Source organism: Stigmatopora nigra, chromosome 15 (assembly GCF_051989575.1).
Source record: "Stigmatopora nigra isolate UIUO_SnigA chromosome 15, RoL_Snig_1.1, whole genome shotgun sequence".
Lineage (NCBI taxonomy): Eukaryota > Metazoa > Chordata > Actinopteri > Syngnathiformes > Syngnathidae > Stigmatopora > Stigmatopora nigra.
Genome location: NC_135522.1, coordinates 9,792,485 through 9,813,986, shown reverse-complemented (window position 1 = coordinate 9,813,986; position 21,502 = coordinate 9,792,485). Strand labels below are relative to the sequence as shown.

Genomic DNA, 21,502 nt, shown 5'->3' with positions numbered 1-21,502 from the left:
AGCTATTAGGAATTGTGCTGCAATGGAAAATGTAGTTGGGGCAAATGAACAAATGTTAAATTGGATTGGGCCTTTGTAACCAGTGTGTACTTACAGTGCTTTTATTATTCATCCATTGTCTGTATTGCTTATTCTCACAATATTCGGGGGGTGCTAGAGCCAAACTCAGCCAACTATTGGTACTAGTCGGAGGACAACCTGAATCGTTGCCTAGGCAATCACAGGGAAGAATCAAGAGACAGATGACCATTCATGTTCAGAGCCATAGATAGGGTGCATTTTAGAGTATTCAACCAGCCTAGTGTGCATTTTTTCTGGGATATGGGAGGAAACCGATGCACATAGGAAAACCCACTCAATCCCGGGGAGAGCATTTAAACTCCACACAGGAAAGTCCAGACATTGGATCGAACCCTCAATCTCAGAATTGTGAGGCTGACGTGCCAACTGCTCATCCATCGGGCACTTACAGGTCCACCTTTTATTGATTTGGCTTGCTTTGGGCATTTTGCAAAGCATCCCACCCATCTTTAAAAGAGTATATGGAAAGAAGAACAATAAATTGGTTTTAAAAAAACTAAAAATAACAAAAAACAAATGATGAACTAAGATAGTTCCTAGTGGAAATTTGAGTTACGTGTCCATATAGAGAATTTGCCAACTGCCATGATATTTCCCTTTCATATTTTCACCATTTTCCTTTTCAGACCAGTGCCATACTATCTTTCTCCCACTGCTCTCAAAGCCTGAATCATCCTGAACGCCTTAATTCCTTTGGGTTGTGCACTCGCAGTATGGATATCCATGAATATTTCATTTGTAAAGAGAGTAAGGCTGAGAGGTGTAAGGTTGAGAGACAAAAGATTAAGAATGAACAGAAAAGCAGTGATGTAAAACAGGTTTGAGAAAAAGGAAGAAATGATGTAAAGGAGGCACAATGCTTATAGAAAAGGGGGAAAAGAAGGAAGGATAAAGATGCAGGAGGAACAAAGACAGACAGAGAGTAAGAGGAAACCAATGTGGAATACTAAGTAGTGTGTTGCGAGCATTGTGTTCGACATCGCAGTTATATGTAAACCCGCCTTTGTCATCATCGAACATATTGGACCAATTACAATCCAGATGCCCTTTATTTGTCGGCTATTTTTCATTTCCATACCACTTCCGCCCATTCCCTGTGCTCATGATCGCTCTCCATCTTATTATTTACAAGCCGACAGCTTGCAAACAATCAAAATCTCTCCACATGAAAACCACACTCTGATCTTAAGATGAGTAACAGTTAGCAGTCAGCATATTAAGAGGAAGCAAAAATGGAAAGGCAAGGAGAATTAGATCTCCTGCAGTTTTTTTTTAATCAGAAAAGATAAAAGGACACATTGTAAATGATCTTTTCAGTGTTTGGCATACAAAGACGACTTTGAACATGAGCATACAGTGAACATAATAAGATGTAATATATGACATGAAAACATGATTGAAACATGATGAAAACATGATGATATAAAAACTGAAAGGGTCACCAGCATTCCTCTTTGTGCATCAAAGAGTAATGTTTGCTTGATGTACTGCTCATCCAGCTAACATCCATTTCATGCGTAGGAAACTAGTAACTGCTTCTTTTTGTCCATTTTCTGACTTTTATACCATTACACCTATGTATTTTTCTTCCATATTGCTTCCTCAAGTCCATCTCAAATTGACTGGTTACTCCACACAATTTTGTCAACTAAAATATCCTAAATTTTGTAGGAAGAACCCCAAGAGCTTTATCACCTTCTTATCATGGGCTTAAGTTGGCTATGTCGCACAATTCAACAAAATCTAGGTTTTTAAAAGGTAGAAAGTTGAGTCAAAAATAACCAACCAGAGTAAATGTTTTCTTTTTACCTTTCTTTTATTATTTATTTTTAATGATCTTAAATCTATACAAGATGACAGCACACCATTTGCACAAATTAATATTATCAATAAAACATTGGACAAAGTATCAAATTAAATGAGAACAAAAAGAAAAGAAAGAACCATTTTAGAAAGTCAATTTGTAAAATAGCCTGGATGTCATTTCGTGTCATTGATGGAGAAAAAAAAAGACTCCTTCTCTTTTGTCTCCGAATGGAAACAAGGAAAAATTGATGTTTTTTATAATGAGCAGTCCAACCCAGCTTTATGGCCGAACCATGGATTTTTATGCAGGGGAAAAAAATCCATAGTGTAAACAAGAAATACCTGTATCCCCCTTTCATACCTTTGAGAATAAAGTATACAGAAGGAAATCCAATTACTTTCCAAACAAGCCTGAATATGGTAATAGAACAGCAATATGGACATTGTAGCTTGAAATTGTCAAGATCACCTCACCTGCAAGAAACACATTCTGACATATTCGCATACACACATTTCATTTGTTTTAGCTCAAGGGTCAATATATATTTTTTCTCATATTTTCTAATATGGAAGTATACCAGTCCTGTAATCACTCTGTATTTAACACCCTTGTTCATCATCTTGCATGCAGACACCCACCCACTCCCTCTCCCATTTTTGCACACTCATTTGTCCTCACAGCTCATTTTTATTACATAATAAATTAGTTCTGAATGTCAAAAGAATTTCTTGAAAATATCAAGTTTGCCAGTAAGAAAAGGTTCCTAAAAGTAAAAATGCAAGCTGACATTAACTCATTGGCTGACATTGACGGCTTTGGGGGTTCAATCAATTTGTAGTTGGAGGCTTGAATGAATGTTTATTCACTGCCACTTGTCTTAGTTCAACTGGATTAAAGGTCACATAGTGAAATTATAGTGATGAATTAAAATAAAATAATATAAGACTTGCGGAATATATATATTGGTCACAATAACGTTTGCTAGATATGATTGAGTTTTGCCTGATTCACATAATTCACACATTACACCAAATAATAAAGTAAATGTGCACAAAAATCATCAGCCCAAAATGGTTTAATTCCACCAGAATTTAACAAATATGTTCTCATACATTTTCAATGGTGCCATTCATTGACATGTTCAACTCCCACAAAAAACATTCCATTCACCTGCAAGAATATCTCCTTTCGTGGCCATTATTTTTACAAAAAAAATGGCAGAGAAGGCAAATTGGGTGGATACTAAATTCACATTCACCATGATGCATACAGCCACCTCCAAAATGCACCACTAGCTGCTATTAAAGCAGCATTTGGAGGCTGGAAGTATTGAGACCATTTCAATTATATAAAGCTAAAAAGAAAAAAAATACATATTAAATCCACCTTGTCTCATTGTCTAAAGATACTGTCAACATCCACGAGCAACTTAATCCTAATGGAGCCCCTTCAACTTCACTCATTCTGGGCATAGCCGCTGCTTTTAGTATGTTCTCCAGAGACAATACTCCTACACCATGCAAACAAACCAAACTAGTTTTGACCCAGGAGTGTGTAACTGGCACAGAGCTCAATACACTTGCAAGATATGCAGCAGAAAGCATGTCGAAACTCTCAATGAGAGCAGGAGAGCCACTTCCATCTTGGAAAAAAACATTCTCAAAGTACAATGACGATGGGTCCACTTTTTAGTCTCATAAATATATAGACAATGCTTTTTTTCCGTACATTGTGCCGAATGTTATTTTTTGGATTGAAATATAACATTGGTTTTATTGCCATAACAAAAGCAAAAAAAAAAATACAATGGCGATGGGTGTCACCTGGCCACATATTGTTATTATTATTATTAATCATTATTGGTAATTATTCTTATCATTATTATTATTTTGTTATTATTAATTCATTTTTTAATTATTAGTAGCTTATTGTTATAATTATGATTTGTTATTATTATTATATTATTATTATTAATAGTAATATTAATAATCAAAAAAACAAAACGAAAAAAACACCATACATATTAAACTAGTTACTTTGACAGTCATCAAAACCTTTTGGATAGCACATTTACATACCAATTGTGAAAAGTTACAACTAACTAATTGCTATATCAAGTAATTTCATTTAATTTGCCCAACACCGCCCGTAAGTGCTCAAAATAAACATAAACTGACATACAGAAATACTCTAAAATCTACAGGAGGTTACCAATAAATAGGAAGTGACCTGAAAATTCTCAACAATAAACAGAAAATTGTCAAAAATGTACATGAAGTGAAAGTCATGACAAGCCAATTGACAACAGGTGAAGGAAAATGAACTAATTGGCTGTCGACACTAATTTATTCAGACTTTAAGGGCTGCTAATGCATAAAACATTTTTATCGGCACTCCACTCAGCTAACATGCATTTACTATGACCCTTTTATATATTTCTTTATTTTTATTTTTTTCATTTCCATTGTGCCCTACTGTGATTTTCTGGCTCCCAATCTAAGGTGTCACCCACCTGCTGCCCATAGTTGGCTGGAATAGGCTCCAGCACCCCCACGATCCAAAGTGTGGGAAGTAGTATGAAAAATGAATGATTGTATGAATGAATTTTGCCTTACTTATTTTCTCGTAATTGAAAGCCTTTTGAATGACCCTGTGTTTAGTTGTTCTTTAGAAATAAATGTACTTTTGTTTGGTGTTACACGATCGTTCGTCACGTTTGAATGAATGCCGGGTTTATAAACCAGCTTGTGTGTGTGTGTGTGTGTGTGTAGGAGGACGATGAGAAACAGAGTGGGTGACAAAAATGGAGGAAGATAAGGTCTTCCTGTCCAGATGGAATCTCTGTGGGTATTTTAGAATGTGTGTCTGTGTGTAAAATGTGTTCTATTCTGCAAGGCAGCCTTGCAGAAAATATATTTGTTAAATTTAGATATCTTTACGCTGCTATGGTGAAAAACGTTTTTTTTTTTTTTACTAGAACATGAGTCCAGTTTCAATATTTTTATCCTTCTCTGAATTTAAATCCATTGATTAGTATTTTGGGCAGCCCAGTGGATGAGTCGTTAGCGGATCGGCCTCACAGTTCTGGGTTGTAGAGTTCGATCCCAGGTGGATCTTTACTACAAGTTCTCCCTAGGGCTTGCGTGGGTTTTCCCAGGTTACTCCGGCTTCCTCCCACATCCCAAAACATGCAAGGTAGGCTGGTTAAACATTTTAAATTGCCTCCTTGTTCCCTTACAATTGGTTGGCGAGCAAATCAAGGTGTCCACCGCCTGGTGCCTGTAAATAACTGGAATAGACTTTTGCTGGCTTCAAAAATTCAAAGGTTTTTGTCGACAAACACATAATATTTTAGTTATGTAGTGTGACACAAAAAAATCAAGACGGGAATATTTTAACAATGTAATAAAACCAAGAATGATCTGGTTCTTTTCCTGGACATGTGTTTGCCAAGTGTCAATAGAAATTCAATAGCTCAATTTCATATATAAGAGGGTTACCATCTTCTATTTTTCTCACTGGAAGATTTTGTTGTAATGGACAACTCCAGTCAATATTTATGATAGCTTTAAATCCCAAAATCCTAGCTCAAAATTACTTCTGTTTGGCACTTTGTGGGACTGCAGCATGTGAGAGGAAGAAAAAATCTGTCTGGAGGGTTCAATAACTACTTCTGAAATTCTAGCTCAAAAGAATCATTTAATTAGTCATTTTTTAAAAATACATGGCATTAGTTTCTTATGCAGATATGAGAATTCATATTTGGCCAAAATAAAGAACGACAAAACTCATTCCACAACAAGTATTTTAAAATTCTAAATGTTAGATTTTAAATCAGGCTTATATTTGTATAAAACCTCACTAAAATAACACATACAATCAATGTAGTGTATTGGGAAGCTGCCCAATTTGCAACACAGCATATCTGTTTATTGGAGGAACAAAGGAGTGAATGGGCGACAAGGGAAAATAGAACTTAGAATACATATACTACATGGCGGCGATATGGCCCCAGACAAATGCTGGCCAGAAAGAAGCCATCATATCTGATGACTACCTATGATAAGAAAAGCATGAATTGGTGAATTTGCTAAACACATTTACTCCACAAAGGATGTGTGTAAAGGGACAATTTGACCATAGTTTCCATTTTATTCCAGCCTGGTGTGAACCAGCATCTGGGTATAAGAGTTCAAATCATAATGTTGCAAACTGTTGGTCAATCCATTGCATGGATTACATGGGATTACATACTGTCCATTCCTAGATGGATCATAATGGATTACATCTGGACTAGTAATCCATCAATCATCTTTTGTTTGTGGATATGTGAACACTAAACATCCCATTTCATCCTTTATTTCTCCCTCTAAAATGATAAAAGTACTGGAAGTAAATTACTTTTGGTTGAAAGCATGCAAAATTGCAGTAGTTAACTCATTTTTATTCATATAGTCCTAAATAAAAACATTTTTCAAAGAGATTAACGGGTCTAAATTTCGTAAACTATTTCGATTTTCTGACTTGAAACTCCCAAAAAAGAAAGAAAATTTCCAAAACCCCAACAAAGGAGGAATACGAAACGTCTGTTTGGGCCATGGGAGTAGATTGCCCCTGTTACAGAAAGATGGAGCAACAATAAATATCCAGTGGGCAACATGTACCAAATTTAATGATCCTATTCAGAGTTTATCAATTTAAATATAAAAAAAACAACTTGAAAATGTGAAGAAACAATCATTTTCCCCATCCAGTCAAAATGGATTGGATGTAGTCAACAGAATGAATGTCTTTCCTGTTAGTAAAAAATAAAATCATACTTTATACATAAAATGGTTAAGTTCCAAGTCTGTTAATATAAAAGTTGATTAAATTAACAAATGCTCCTCCGTCTCCCATTTTACTTTTTAAAGTAAAGTCTCACAGTAATTAGGGATTTATTTAAAAGTGTTTTCTAGCGGGTACTCAACCCAACTCTATTGAAGTTAAACATGAACTTGCAGAAAGAAAAAAAACTGCAACAAAGTTCTAAGGTCCGACATTCATAAAATAATTCAACAATTAAAAATAAAAATACTATTAATGTATTCATTTTTCATGGGAATTCCCAATATGATTGCATTTTATTTGTTAAAAATGTTAGTATATGCACACAAGTAGCTTTAACTGCATATTTTTGTGTTCATTTCATTCTTTTGCATCATGTCAGTAATCATTTATTGATTTAATTTTCCAAAAACAATATGGTAACATGAGAAATGACACTCATATTTGAAAAGCAGAAGTTTTATTGTAATAAATGACCACAATGCAGTACAACCAGAGCGGTGCTCAATTATAGTGCACAACAGTTTAGACATACAGTATACGAAAAATAAACAAACAAAACAAGAAAAGATATAACAGGCTTTTTTTCCCAGTTTAATAATGCCAAATCACAAATACAGGGTCCTTAAAAACTCAAACATACAGAACAGTAACTGTATAAACATCAGTCTTGTCAATATTACACACTGTTAAGCATCTATATTAGCAATATTAGGCACAAAATGATTTGGCAGGCATGTATGTTGCTTTTTTATATTGCATTTACATTCGGCAGGAACAAAACACATTAACAACATACATTGCAATTCTCGTTTTACAATGAAAATAGACATAACACATTTTATCATGTTGAGGAAACACAACAATTGGCCAATATAGTTGACAGTATTTGAGGTGGCACTCTGTCAGGTGACAAAAAATGACATTCTTATAGTTTTTAATTACTATATATTTCAGACTTTAAATCACACAAATCGAGTATAAGTCACGCCAGTTAAAAGCACAATGAAATAAAAAAAAGATATATTTTTTCCATTGTGCATTTAACAACAGGGTAACTATGTTAGCATTATTTTTTAATTAATTTAGCTATAAAAAGTTATAGCTTTAAAAAATAAATAAAAATTCAACAAATATAAGCTGTACTTGAGTACATGTAGCAGTCCAAGCCAAACTATGAAAAAAAGTATGATTTATAGTCTGAAAAATAATAATTTGGATTCAACCAGAACTGGAATATAAACCTATTACACAGAAATGTGTCCACGGAATGTAAGAAGGTTAACAAGACCCTGAAGGGTTCCTGTCCAAGAAGAATCCTGCTGCTTAGTTCAGATGTCTGCTGGATTTGGATAAAAAAAAACATATTTGAATCTAGTAGTACACAGTTATCAATGTATTTCTCTCTTTGACAGAGTTAGACATCCAAACCATTTGTACTTGGATGGCTACCATTGAGTGATCATCTTTCAATGTTGATTTTATTTTTCTATCGCTGCCATTGAACTGGACGTCCAGCCCCCTCAATGGCTGCCGATAAATAAAAATCTTTCCATTCTGGCTTCAAGCACAAATTCTCCAGAAGCCTAAACTCATGGGGAATATTTTGAAGAAAGGGTCAACAATCAGGAAATAACTACATTAAATTCCCCCACTGATATTTCTTTCAGTAGATACATATAAAAACGAATCTATGGTTATTGTGTACATTGGCAGAATTCCTTTTTTTCTTTAAATGTTCACATTATGTTAAAAAGATAAAAATGGTTGCATTTCTGCAGACATACTGAAAAGATCATACTCAAGGATCTCATTTAGTAACCTAAACAGCCCAAATTCCATCAAAAGCTTGATTATGAAGCTAAAAATGAATATATTGCACTTGCAAGACGTAACAACAATGAACACAACATGCAGGCTAGAATATTCCAAACAATCTTAGAGAAAATGAACTTTTTTTTTCAATAAACCTACCATTCGAAATGTTAAGGCTGTCAACAATTTAAATTTTCTGCCACCCTCCCAATTTAAATGGATTGTACATCTAAATGTAATAAACTTAAGGAGTTAAGATTTTATATAGCCACATGATTGACAGATATATATAAACCTATGGTTTTCATTATATTTCATCATTCTGGATTCCTCATTTTGTTATTCCCTACCCACCTTCACAAAATTTTCCATCATCTGACCTTGACTGATAACGTCTCTTCGTTCTATAATCATGATAAAGGCGGCTCATTTTGTAGTGAGCAGTAATATATTTCAAACGGAATTTGAAGATTGCTGGTATTTCTCAGAAAAACCTCATCAAATATGTTTGCTTTTAAAACATAACTTGACAATTTACATCATGTACATCATAACACCAATCCATCACCTATTACTTAAGTACACTAAGTAGAAAAATATCTTTTATGTAGTCAGCCATCTGGGGAAAATATTAGATTACATTTTATTACTACATTCATTAACTGTATAGATGAATTAACAAATATAGCGATTCACATAGTACAGAAGTAGCTGAGATAATCATTGGTGACGTAACTTTTGATCAATGTCGTAATAAAACAGTTTAAGTTACAGCAGATATGAAAGTCCGTACATCCTTGTTCAAATATGAGGTTTTAATGATGAAAATATAAATTAAATAGAACAATTAAACTTCGCTGGTGGGGTTTTTTACGAATTTTCAACTTTTATTTAATTGATCATCACAAAATGAACACATTTTAAATACCTTTACTACTACTACTACTATTACTACTACTACAGCTAATACTACTACTACAGCTACTACTACTACTACAGCTACTACTACTACTACCACTACTACTAATACTACTACTACAACCACTACTAATACTACGACTACTACTCCTAATACTAATACAATCTGAAGTCAGTTTCCCATACATTTGGATTATTTACTGCACATTCATGGGTTTTCTCCAAGTACTGTAGTTTCCTGCCACATCCCAAAAACATGGAGGGTAGTCTCCTTGTGCCCTGCGATTGGCTGGCCACCGATTCAGGGTGATCCTGTCAGCTGGGTTAGACTCCAGCACCACCCGTGACCCTAGTGAGGATAAAGCGGTTCATAAAATGAATGAATGAATATTTATATCACTACATTTTGAAATAATGTATTTTGTCTTTGTTTTAAATCTGAAAACCTGTATTTGAACAACACTTTTATAGACTTATCATGTCGACTGATAGTATTAATTACTTTCTGAGTATTACGCTTTCTACTAGACAATTCGGAGAATTATTCTCTGTATTGTGATTGTATTAAAACACATTCTTAAATCTAAAAGTCTGTGCTTCCAGGTTGTTGGAATTGGCGGCCAACTTTATATTTTATGTTTAATGGCTAGTTGCCCAAATCCATTTTGGAGGGATACTTGTTAACGTCATCATGAACTTGTGCCACACAGAGTTATTTGAAAACATTTCCAGTACCAACAATAAACAAATGGATTTACTTTTTGCTTTAAAAAGGGCTAATATTTTTGCCTCCTTGCTTCCCTCTTTTTCCGCAAAGGTTCCATCTGTCACTTGGAGCTCTGGTTGTGTTTACTGCAAGGCTCTCCTGTGTACTTGATAGCCCCACCATAAACCTCCACTCCATGCTCAGTCCAAGGCGCCACACTGCCCTGGGTCACCATTCCACAATGGGCCAAGCTGGCCACTTGGTCAGCAGACAGGACTCGGTCCCAAAGACCCATCTGCGACAGCTCTCCAACTAAAGCTTGAGTTGAGTCAAATCCACCGTCTAGGGAATCCTAGAGTAGAAAATGAGTGCTTTTATACATGTTTCAAAGGGTTGCTGACCCAAAAAAGTATTACTCTTGCCAGACATCTTAAACCTCATGAACACAGTATTCTCCTATTAACGCACCTGGTTGAAAATAACCCTTACCGTACAATAGGGCAATACAATATCCTTGATTTAGGGGTCAAGAAATCAATTAATGATATTCTACAAGAGAAGTATATAAACAGGCAGATGAGTGGTTAGCGCGTCGGGCTAACAGTGGGGGACCTGGATCCAAATCCAGGTCGGTCCACCTTTGTGGAGTTTGCATGTTCTCCCCGGGCCTATGTGGGTTTTCTCGGGGTACTCCCACATTCCAAAGACACGCATGATAGGCAGATTGAACACTCTTAATCGCCCTATATATATATATATATATATATATATATATATATATATATATATATATATATATATATATATATATATATATATATATATATATATATATATATATATATATATATATATATATATATATATATATATATATATATATATATATATATATATATATATATATATATATATATATATATATATATATATATATATATATATATATATATATATATATATATATATATATATAAATATAAATATATGTATAAATATATATAAAAAAAAATATATACATATATATCACAATATATTAGTTTGGTCATGGTCTCAGTGCATTTACCTGCTCTTGTCCAAGGATTAATACTCCCCCAGGTCTAATGTCATGACCAGCTGCCAGTCCATGGCCTTCTCCTTTCAGCTTTCCCCCTTGATAGGCCTGCCAATCACCTCCTCTCTGAGTCCAGCTCACACAGATGTGCTGCCAGTTACCTTTTGTAAGGTTCAGAGGTAACCGTGCCACCTAGCAGTAAGAAAGATGAATCACATTATAAATGAAGAATTTGTTCTTCCTTTTTTATTGGCATAGATAATGAAACCTACAAGGCCAAAATTTTCCTTTGGGCATTTTTCATTATAAAAAATGTCCTTGTAATATATTTAAAGGCACTGTTGACTCCATGTAATGATGGCAGGAGTGTACCTTCATTTGAAATGATGGTATTGCTTTTTTCCAACAAATGTAATATAAGTGGACATAGTCTTCTTATTTACAATACTTTCCTCATTTTGATTCAATTGCATATTTACAAATTAAAACAGGATGATTTTTTTTTATTTTCTAGGTTAATACTGTCTGATGTGAATGAACTATATAGAGTACATTTCTAAACATTTTATACCACAGTATGCCACAATATGATAAATGTTTTAAATAGAGGTGAAAAATTATGTGACCCTTTTGACAGTTTTTCCCTAAATCACATTATTTTTTTATCATTAACTTGACTTAGCACAAATGTTAACTGATTCAAGTAGTGCTGCAACCTAAAATTATTCAATGAAAAGTATATTACAAAACTGGCCTTTTAAATACAGTATTGATCTAATAGAAAACCCCAAAAATATATTTTGTCTGATTCAATACCTTGTCATTGATGAGCAGCTCAGTGGGCGTATGAAAGCCTTGGAGCAATACTAGTTCATTGGGCTGCTCGGAAACAGCATAGGAGATAGGGGTTCCGATTCCTCCTTCGGTGGGCCGGAGCCACATGCAGAGGGTGAAGGCCACTAACTTGGGGATCGAATGTTTCACTACAGCGTACATGTAGTTTGTACGGGATGGGAAAGACAGTCTGTAGCCCTCTGGAAAATAATTACCTAAAATAGCAAAGAAGAACAGAAAAGAAAAAGAAAAGTATGAGAATATTTGCATCTGAAAAGTCAGAAAAAAGGATGAAATAGTAGTTGGCTTTATATTACATTTTTTCTTACCATATCTCTAGGCTGGAAATATTAGTTCAGATTTATTTTTAGTCTTTTGGATGTTTCATCATGCCAGAGTTGATTTGATGTAAATATTTTTAATGAGTTACTTTAAGTCGGAGGCCCGGTGGATGAGTGGTTAGGATATTGGCCTCACAGCTCTGAGGTCCTGGGTGAAAATCCAAGTCAGTCTACCTGTGTGGAGTTTACATGTTCTCCCCCAGCCTGCATGGGTTTTTTCTGGGTTCTCCGGTTTACTCACATAGTTTAAAGACACACATGATAGGCTGGATGATTTGACACTCTAAATTGTGCCTATGTATGGGAACGTGATTGGTTCTTTGTCTCCTTGTGCCCTGCGATTGGCTGGCCACCAATTCAGGGTGTCCCCCGCCTGCGGCCCGAAATCACCTGGGATAAACTCCGGTACCCCCCGCGACCCTAGTGAGGAAAAAGCGGTTCAGAAAATGAGATGGGATGAATTACTGTAACTGACACTGTAACTTTGACTTAAACACGCAACTAAAAACACTCTGTTTTGTTTTTTTATCCTTTGTAATATTATTTACCTTGCTCCAGTTCTGAGAGTCGGTGGTGTAGCTTGTTGATTCCCTCGTCCATTTCCTGTCTGTGTCTTTCAGATTCCTGCCTCAAGGATTTTCTTTCTTTTTCCAACAGCTCCACCTTCCTTTCAAGCTCCCCTTCCAAATCTTCCATCTTCCAAAGCCTTTCTCCCTTGGCTTTGTTCTCAGTTGGTATTTCTGCGCCACCAGATTTCCTGCCATTGTCTACAAATGCAGAGGTGTTGATGTCTGTCTGGTTGTTGGGAGGAAGGAGATGGATATCTGCCTGCAGGGAGGAAGACAAAGGTTTACTTTTGAATGATTAAAACATTGTCTTCCTCAAATTTGTAGTGTAGTATGCAGGTGCGGCTTGGCGGACCAATGGTTAGCAGTTCTGGGGTTGAGGGCTCGATCCTAGGTGGGTCCGCAGTGTGTAGAGTTTGCATTTTCTCCCCAGACTTGTGTGGGTTTTCTCCAGGTACTCCGGTTTCCCCCCACATGCCAAAAATATGCAAGGTAGGCTGGTTGAACACTACGTTGATTGCCCCTAGGTATGAGTGTGAAAGCTGGCTATATATGTATATGTATATGTATATATATATATATATATATATATATATATATATATATATATATATATATATATATATATATATATATATATATATATATATATATATATATATATATATATATATATATATATATATATATATATATATATATATATATATATATATATATATATATATATATATATATATATATATATATATATATATATATATATATATATATATATATATATATATATATATATATATATATATATATATATATATATATATATATATATATATATATATATATATATATATATATATATATATATATATATATATATATATATATATATATATATATATATATATATATATATATATATATATATATATATATATATATATATATATATATATATATATATATATATATATATATATATATATATATATATATATATATATATATATATATAATTTTCATTCCGATGCATAGAATTACTATATTGCACATCTTTCATTATTACGCCAATAAAGCTAGTTTCATTTGTGAAATATAATATCATGCGTGCAATAAATCAAAGGGAAATAATGTAAGACATTGTGGCATTCCTTCAATGACACAAAAAGATTGAAGGAATGCCTTAATGACTCACATTATTTCCCTTTGATTTATTGCACGCATGAAAAGTTTGTAATGAATCGGAACTGACAAATCAGACGACTTTGCGCCTTCCCGCTCGCCAGTGGCTTCTGTTGAGAGGACGGGCAAAAGGTGTCTATATTAAATGTCAGTGGACTTGTCATATCTAAAAAATGACATTGATTTTCTTATGTCCAGAATTGATTTGATGATTGATTTAAAAAAAAAGTGTTTTGCCATAGTCGAATTTACCACAGTAAGTCTGTAGTAGAAAATATTTGGTAACAACCTGCCACTTCATTATCTTTTCATTCATTCATTTTCCCAGGTACTTATTCGTACAAGGATGCCTGGGGGTGCTGGAGCCTATAGCAGATGAGGGACACCCTGAATTGGTAGCCAGCCATTCACAGGGCATAAGAAGACAGACAACCCTTCACACTCATACCCATATCTAGGGGCAATTTTGAGTCTTCAACAATCCTAACATGTACAAGTTTGATTGTGAATGGTTGGTCCTCTATTGGTGCCCTATGATTGGCTGGCTGTGAATTCAGGGTGCCCTATTATTGAATGCACCAATAAATTTTGCTAAATGATTTTGACAACAGGTATAAAAATATGCTAACAACAAGTTAAGCAATCGATTGACTTTGCAAGTTGAATTCTCTGCTGAATGGCCGTGATGTTGACAAAGCTTGCTTTGTATACACAAAACACATGACTAGTTGTGTTTTCCAGCAGGTGTACACTAAATGCTTACATACATTGCATAAGATGATAGAAATAAAAGTTGTATTATAGAAGAATTTGTTCATTTCCCATGAGGATATGGATTATGTAACAAGCAACGACTCAGGAATTGATGCCAGAGAACAAACCATGCTCTTTTTAGGAGTGTGCTTCCTCTTTAAAAGAGAACTCAGTGTTTTTAAGGTTCCTAACACAATAAATACTTATTGATTTTGCACCGGAAGCCAACGAGTGGAAAGTGTAATTTTCAGTCCTGACCAGCTTTTTTCCCATTACACACCTTTCCTCACCATCTGTCAATTCTTCTTACGAGTCATTTATTTTATGTCAACGTTTATATCAGTTTCCCAATTCATTCATCCATATCCTTGTAAGGTTTGCGGTGGTTGTTGGAGCCTATCCCAGCTGACTTTGGACGAAAGGCAGACTACACCCTCGACTGGTCGCCAGTAAGCCATAGGACACACATAAAGACAAAGAACCATTCACAGTCACAATCGTACTCCCATCACCGGGAATCCGAAGTCAGGCTGTTCAAAAGTGTCTATCAATTTGTCAATATTAGTGGCAGTAATTCATGTTAAAGCTAATTCCTAACTGTGACCACCATGTTTCTTATGTTTTCTGCAGATGCTACTACCTCATCCCATATTCCTTAAATTTGAAAGTGATTGTTAGATTAGATTAGATTAAACTTTATTCATCCTGTACTTGGTAAATTAAGTTTGTTAGAGTAGCAAGAAGGCGAAAACACATGTCCACATACTGTTCTACAAAAATAGGCCAAAGTCAAACCAAGATTTTGTGTTTTGTTTCTGATAAGTATCGAATCAAGCTTAAAATTAATTAAAATCTTTAAAACATAATTTTGGCAAAATATGAAGGCCTTTTTGAGATGTTCAAATACTAATTTTTGAAGTGGAATATTTTACAGCGTCTCTGCATTTTGATTGGAATCAGTTCTGGAATATTTCATTTCTTTGTAGCACTTAGCCTAGATTGAAACTTGAGGCAGGTGTTTGTTTACACATGGAGACACTGAGTTGTCCTTAGGGAAAAACAAATCATTATTGTTTCATTTTTTCTTCTGTTGCATTAATGCATGAATGTGTAAGCACTAAATACTTTAAGGCGCTTGGGTAGAACACACATCATTGCAGTATTGCTGTATTTCAAATCATTGACTGCCATTGACAGCAATATAGGTTCAGTTTTTTTAACTGGGAGGATCGGCTGCTATTGATAATCTTTAAGCGTTGGCCGTCCAATCAATCATCAATACATTTTGACTGCCAATCAAAATGAATCAGGTGTCCAATATTTTACTGCCATATGATTAAACATCTATCATCGCCAAAGGCAAAGGAATAATTTTCATTTCATCATAAACTGTATTTACATAGATATTTACCAGCTGGGATAGCCTCCAGCACAACCAACCCTCCGACCCATGTGAGGATAGGTGGTAAAGATAATGAATGAATGTTGTAGCAACATTAAAAAAAGAAGGCAAATACCATTTGAGGTTGACTCAACATATCATGAAAAGATGGTTCAAAGCATGTAAACTGCTAAATAAAACAAAACCGGAACAGGCTTTGAATTGACAAAAAGGTATGCACCCTACAAATAGGCAACTCATCCATTATGTATGATATTGCTTTCATAAAGGGATGGAGGGGGATGATGGGGGGGGGGGGGGGGGGGGGCTATACATCTTCAGAATCTGGTCAGTTGAGAGAATGTTTCATCTTACACTGCCTGCACTCTACCCCCTCCTCTTCTACTCCCCTCGGCTGATGCTGTTATTTTCTTTTTTCCCTCTTTTACCACTATATGACTATCCCTTCATTCCATCTGCCCCACTTCCCCCCTTAAATGGTTGCCCGCTTTCTTGGCATAGTAGTTTTTGAACAGCTTTTCACTGTAACCTTACAAAAAAGCATTACAATGATCGCACATATCACCAAATATTTATAAGATTTTCTGTCCCTTATGTTTTGCATTGTATAGATGGAGGGTCATGTTTTTTCCCCTTGAAACTGTCATGGGTATGTTTGTCTTTTTTTATAAATAACATGATTCCTGGTCTTGATGAGCAACAGAAAAACTATTTTGCAGCTGAGGTTCACAAAGACCCCCTTGTCTTCTTTGTAAATCTATCCGCATGCAGCAGGAGTGAAATGAAGACTACAAAATGATACTAGATGAGCATTTAGACATCATCAAAGATAAATTCTCCCATAATTGTCTTTTTCAACAGTTTCAATCCAAGAATACCTCATCTCCTTTCAAAATTATGCCACGCAAGCGCTCCAGGACTACGAATTGGGATTCATTACGCCTCTGCAGTGTAATGTAACTGAGTGTAGGGGGTGATTTGTTCATGCACTATACCTCCAGTCTCTCTATGCGGTCTTTAAGATGACTGATGGCTTGCTCCAGTTCATCCACAGCCCGCAGCGTGAGCACGTGGTCAGGTGCAGACCCCGGGCTGTCCCGTACCATGACCCTTTCCAGGTGCGCCCCTTCCCCCCATATGGCCGCAGGTCCCCCTCGTCTGTCAGCGACGCCACTTCGACCTTTTAGCCCCTTCTCGCATTCGGATAGTTTTCCTGTCAGATCTCTGATGGTTCGTTGATCCGTTTGTATTTGTTCTTTTTGTTGCCGGACGGTGCGCCGGAGCTCGTCCGCCGTTGTGCGGAGGGACCCCCATTCCTCTCCCGCGTAGAGTGAAGGGTCGTCCGCTTGTTGCTGAAAGTTTTTCAGGTTGCACTCTCCGGCAGGGATTGGGGTACATATTAAACGACTAACTGCTGGGTCGTGGCCAGTCAGTCCTGTAACCCCGTCCGGACCGTCCAGTCCGACGTGAAAGGTTGGTCCCTCAGATTCGGGTACTTCAGAACCATGGAGAGCGCCAAGGCTTCCAGCCCTGGCTGCCGACCCCCTGCTAACGGGGGGCTGCGTTGCGCCGGCTGGGTATAAAGAGCGATTGTCGGCCGCCGGCTGCTGCCGTGCCACCTTGGTGGTTCCTGTATGGACGGCCGCGATGATGCAGATAACGGCGCCGATAAAGGCCACCATACCGGCGGCCAAAATGATCACGATGAACTTCAGGGTGGCGGCAGAGACGATCGACGATCAAAAAAAAATGTAACAACAAAGAGGAGGGGGAAACGTAGAAGCTCGAAGGCAATAAAATCGTCCACCTGATGTGTTTTAAATAAGGAACGAGCTTTGGAAGGCGAAAATCCGGTGTACTTTTCCGTGTAATGCTGCTGATGGGAGAGAAGAGCGCCTCACTGGAGTTATCATGGAGTCTACAGAAAGCGCCTGAGCTTAATGTGCTACTCTTTAGACCGCCTCCGTTCATGTGCACAACGCGCATGTCCTCACTATTTTGACAATATGCACCAGCGTAGCAAAGTGAGGAGAGCAATGTTTATGCGCTGCTAATTCTCATATCCTCCTGACTACCAGTAGTTCAAATGTGTCCTTTTTAAAGTACAGTTTTAAACCTAAATATCTCCCACCAGCGTATCCAATCGCATTAACTCATTTAGTGCTCTATATATTCAGAGCATTCCAGTGTTCTTTTTTTGCAGTATTCCAATTACTTCACATAGATTGGGGGATTTGAAAATTAATTTGATTGGACAACATATTTTTCCTGGTAGTAAGGAGGAAATGTGCATTAAGTGGTGTTTTTTTCTTATTATTTGGGGGTGGGGTGTTAGTTATTCTGATGAAAACCAAACAACAAACCCTGCACTTGCAGTAAATGGGAGTGAAACATCCCAGTTCAAATGTATTGCCTGGAGATTTTAAGGCATCGCATTTGCTCAAAACTTGGGTCTTTAACATCAGGGCTAAAAACACTACAGTAATCCCTCGAATATCGCGGTTAATGTACACCAGACATAGCTACAATGATTGAAAACCCCAACTTTTTTTTAGAGGATTGTCGTTTTTTAATGATTTTGAATCTATCTTCCAGATATAGTAAAACTTAGATGTAGAATCGTATTACTTGGGATTCTTTACTTTGCCTTGCTGATTTTTATATCTTGGGATGTACTTTGACATGTCCTGTGTTGATTTGCAGTAAACAAATGATTTGGCTTCACCCTGTCTAATATATGCCCATGATTTTTAATGGCAGTACATTAGTTACCATTCATCCATTCTTTAAGTAATTTTCTGAATCGGATAACTTAATAAAATTTAGAACCTATCCCACCTAACTATGGGCAAGAGGTGTGGTACACGTATTACTGCTTACCAGCCAAATAAGGGAGTTAATATTAGTTTTCCCAAAACATTCAGACAGCACAACCTATTAAATATTCACTGCGAAACTTCAACAATCTAACTGCATGGTATTAATTAACTGATAAAATTGTTCTGAATGTCCTACAGCTGAGCTCTGCCACTTGTTGCTAGGCAGATTTCATATAGCAAGCTTGATAATTCACAGTTGGAATTATTACTCTGTACGTGTCCAATACAATGTATTTGTTCTTTATTTATTCAACAGTACAATGCCATCTAAAGGCACTTTATTTGGTTTATTTGCTATTTTTTTTACTCATGGGATGCTATGCTGTAGGTCACATAAACAAACACGGTTTACAAATCACCTTGCTAGTTGGAGAAATGGAAAATGTGTCCAGCATACGGAACTACATATGCTCTTGTTTTCTTTCTAGGGATAGTTTTATTTTGCCTCACTGCGGTTAATGGTTTCCCTGCACCCCCAGTACCACAATGTCTTAATAATTTGTAGCTCAGCAGCATATTATAGGCATGTATACTGTACAGGGACATGCTATAACTCTGTCTCAAGGTTCCTATTGGATCAGCTCCAAAGCAATAGAGATGATAGAATGATGACCCTGATGGTGTCTAGTGGGTTTCTGCACGGTTCAGACCTGGTGCCATCAGTGAGGTTTATTATATCGCACACATGCCCATACAAAACCCAGTGCCAAAACAATTTAATCTTTTTGATAAACACACACAGCCCCACACACAACAAATTCCAAATCATGATATGACAGGTGACAACATGAGTTAACAAGACAGATAATATAACTTAAAACAGGAACTGGATTTGCTCGAGTAAGACAATTGTTGTGTTCCTTCTCTGGGGGATTTAAGCAAAGACCTCACCAATTGCCTGCACATGGTCTTCTTTAAGATGGAGTAGAAGGGGAAAATGTCTGTAGCGGAAAATGTCTTTACCTATCCCAGAAATACTAGAATAGTTTCAGGGATGACTAAATATACTCTATCACAGATAAAATGACATTGCCTGTCATTTAGAAACTATTTACATATTCTTTTCATGTATTCTTGTGTGAGGTGTTAGAATAAAATTATATTATATTGCCATTTCAATATGGCAGAACGGTGGATTAGCAAATCCGCCTCACAGTTCTGAGATTGAGGGTTCAATCCCTGGTGGCTCCTGGTCTTCATATATGGAGTTTGTCTGTGTGTGGGTTTTCTCTGGGTATTCTGGTTTCTTCCCACCTACCCAAAGCATGCATGGCAGGTTGTTTGAAGACTCTAAATAGCAATTGGTATTGGTGTGAAGATGAATGGTTGTTTGTCTCAGTATTTTCTTGTTCCCTGCGATTGGTCGGCAACCAATTCAGGGTTCTATTAGCCAAAGTTAGCTGGGATAGGCTCCAGCACCCATAGGAACCTTGTGAGAATAGTTTACACGGAACATGAATGAATTTTTTTTTATGTGGAGAGCAATAATATGTCCAACATTTATTTATTAATAACAAAAAAAATTCAGCATGGATAACATGCAAATCCCCTCAACCAATTGGTGAGTTGTATCAGTTTTATCACCCAAGTCAGCATTTCCATTTGGGATATCTATTTTTTGTGTTAACTTGTCTGATTAATAACTATGGTTATGATAAGGATTCTTTTACACAAAGGACTTACAATGCATTGTTTTTTGCTTTTGTATTTCATGCTTTGTACAATGTATCACTAAAATTATATAACGTTTGTATCGACATTTCACCTGCTATTATCCTCAAAGAGAGACCTCTTCTAGCAATACACATTTTGTCCAAAAAATAGCATCTGAACTGATTTAGTACTACTTTGATGGGATAGTATATTCCATAGCATTGCAAAGCACAGACAATACATTTATAATGAATAGTATTATGCTAACGAAATATTAAACAACTGTATTAAAAGTCAAAACCACACATCATGCGCATTAGTAGATTATTCCATATTGATACAGTTAACTGTTCTTAGCATGTCCGTTTATTGACAATTCAAATCAAATTGAATGGAGAAAGCTGTCATATTTGTTGCATAATTTTTCACCACATAATCACAAATGTATTATATTGCGGTATATCATTACCCCAATATAAAATTGTGAGTTTTCTCCCCCCACATCACACAAAACTGGGAAATGTGCCCCAACTCTACTATATATGATTGTTGATCATGCTTTCATATTATCAATTGAAATCATATGAGGAAGCATTTTTTTTATTACTATATTATGCAGTTTAACTCACTGGCTGACTTAAACAGCTATAGACGTCCAATAAGTTTGAACAAATGGTTTGGGCG

At 36.0% G+C, this 21,502-nt stretch overlaps 1 protein-coding gene across 1 annotated transcript; it reads right to left on the bottom strand.

Moving 5' to 3' along the window:
* Positions 1–9,148: 9,148 nt before the first annotated feature.
* Positions 9,149–18,241, bottom strand: nptxra (neuronal pentraxin receptor a). Its single transcript, XM_077735205.1, has 5 exons — positions 17,282–18,241; positions 12,932–13,211; positions 12,025–12,257; positions 11,221–11,400; positions 9,149–10,506 (listed from the first exon to the last, which is right to left on the bottom strand). The coding sequence occupies exons 1-5, from the start codon at positions 17,966–17,968 to the stop codon at positions 10,276–10,278; spliced, it is 1,611 nt and encodes a 536-aa protein (XP_077591331.1). The 5' UTR covers positions 17,969–18,241; the 3' UTR covers positions 9,149–10,275.
* Between the last annotated feature and the right edge of the window lie 3,261 nt (positions 18,242–21,502).

Coding starts and splice junctions, on each gene's coding strand:
- nptxra (XM_077735205.1), bottom strand. CDS start 17,968: ATGGTGGCCTTTATCGGCGCCGTTATCTGCATCATCGCGGCCGTCCAT. Junction 13,212..17,281: donor ACCGCATAGAGAGACTGGAG/GTATAGTGCATG, acceptor TCCTCCCTGCAG/GCAGATATCCATCTCCTTCC. Junction 12,258..12,931: donor ACTCTCAGAACTGGAGCAAG/GTAAATAATATT, acceptor TTGCTATTTTAG/GTAATTATTTTCCAGAGGGC.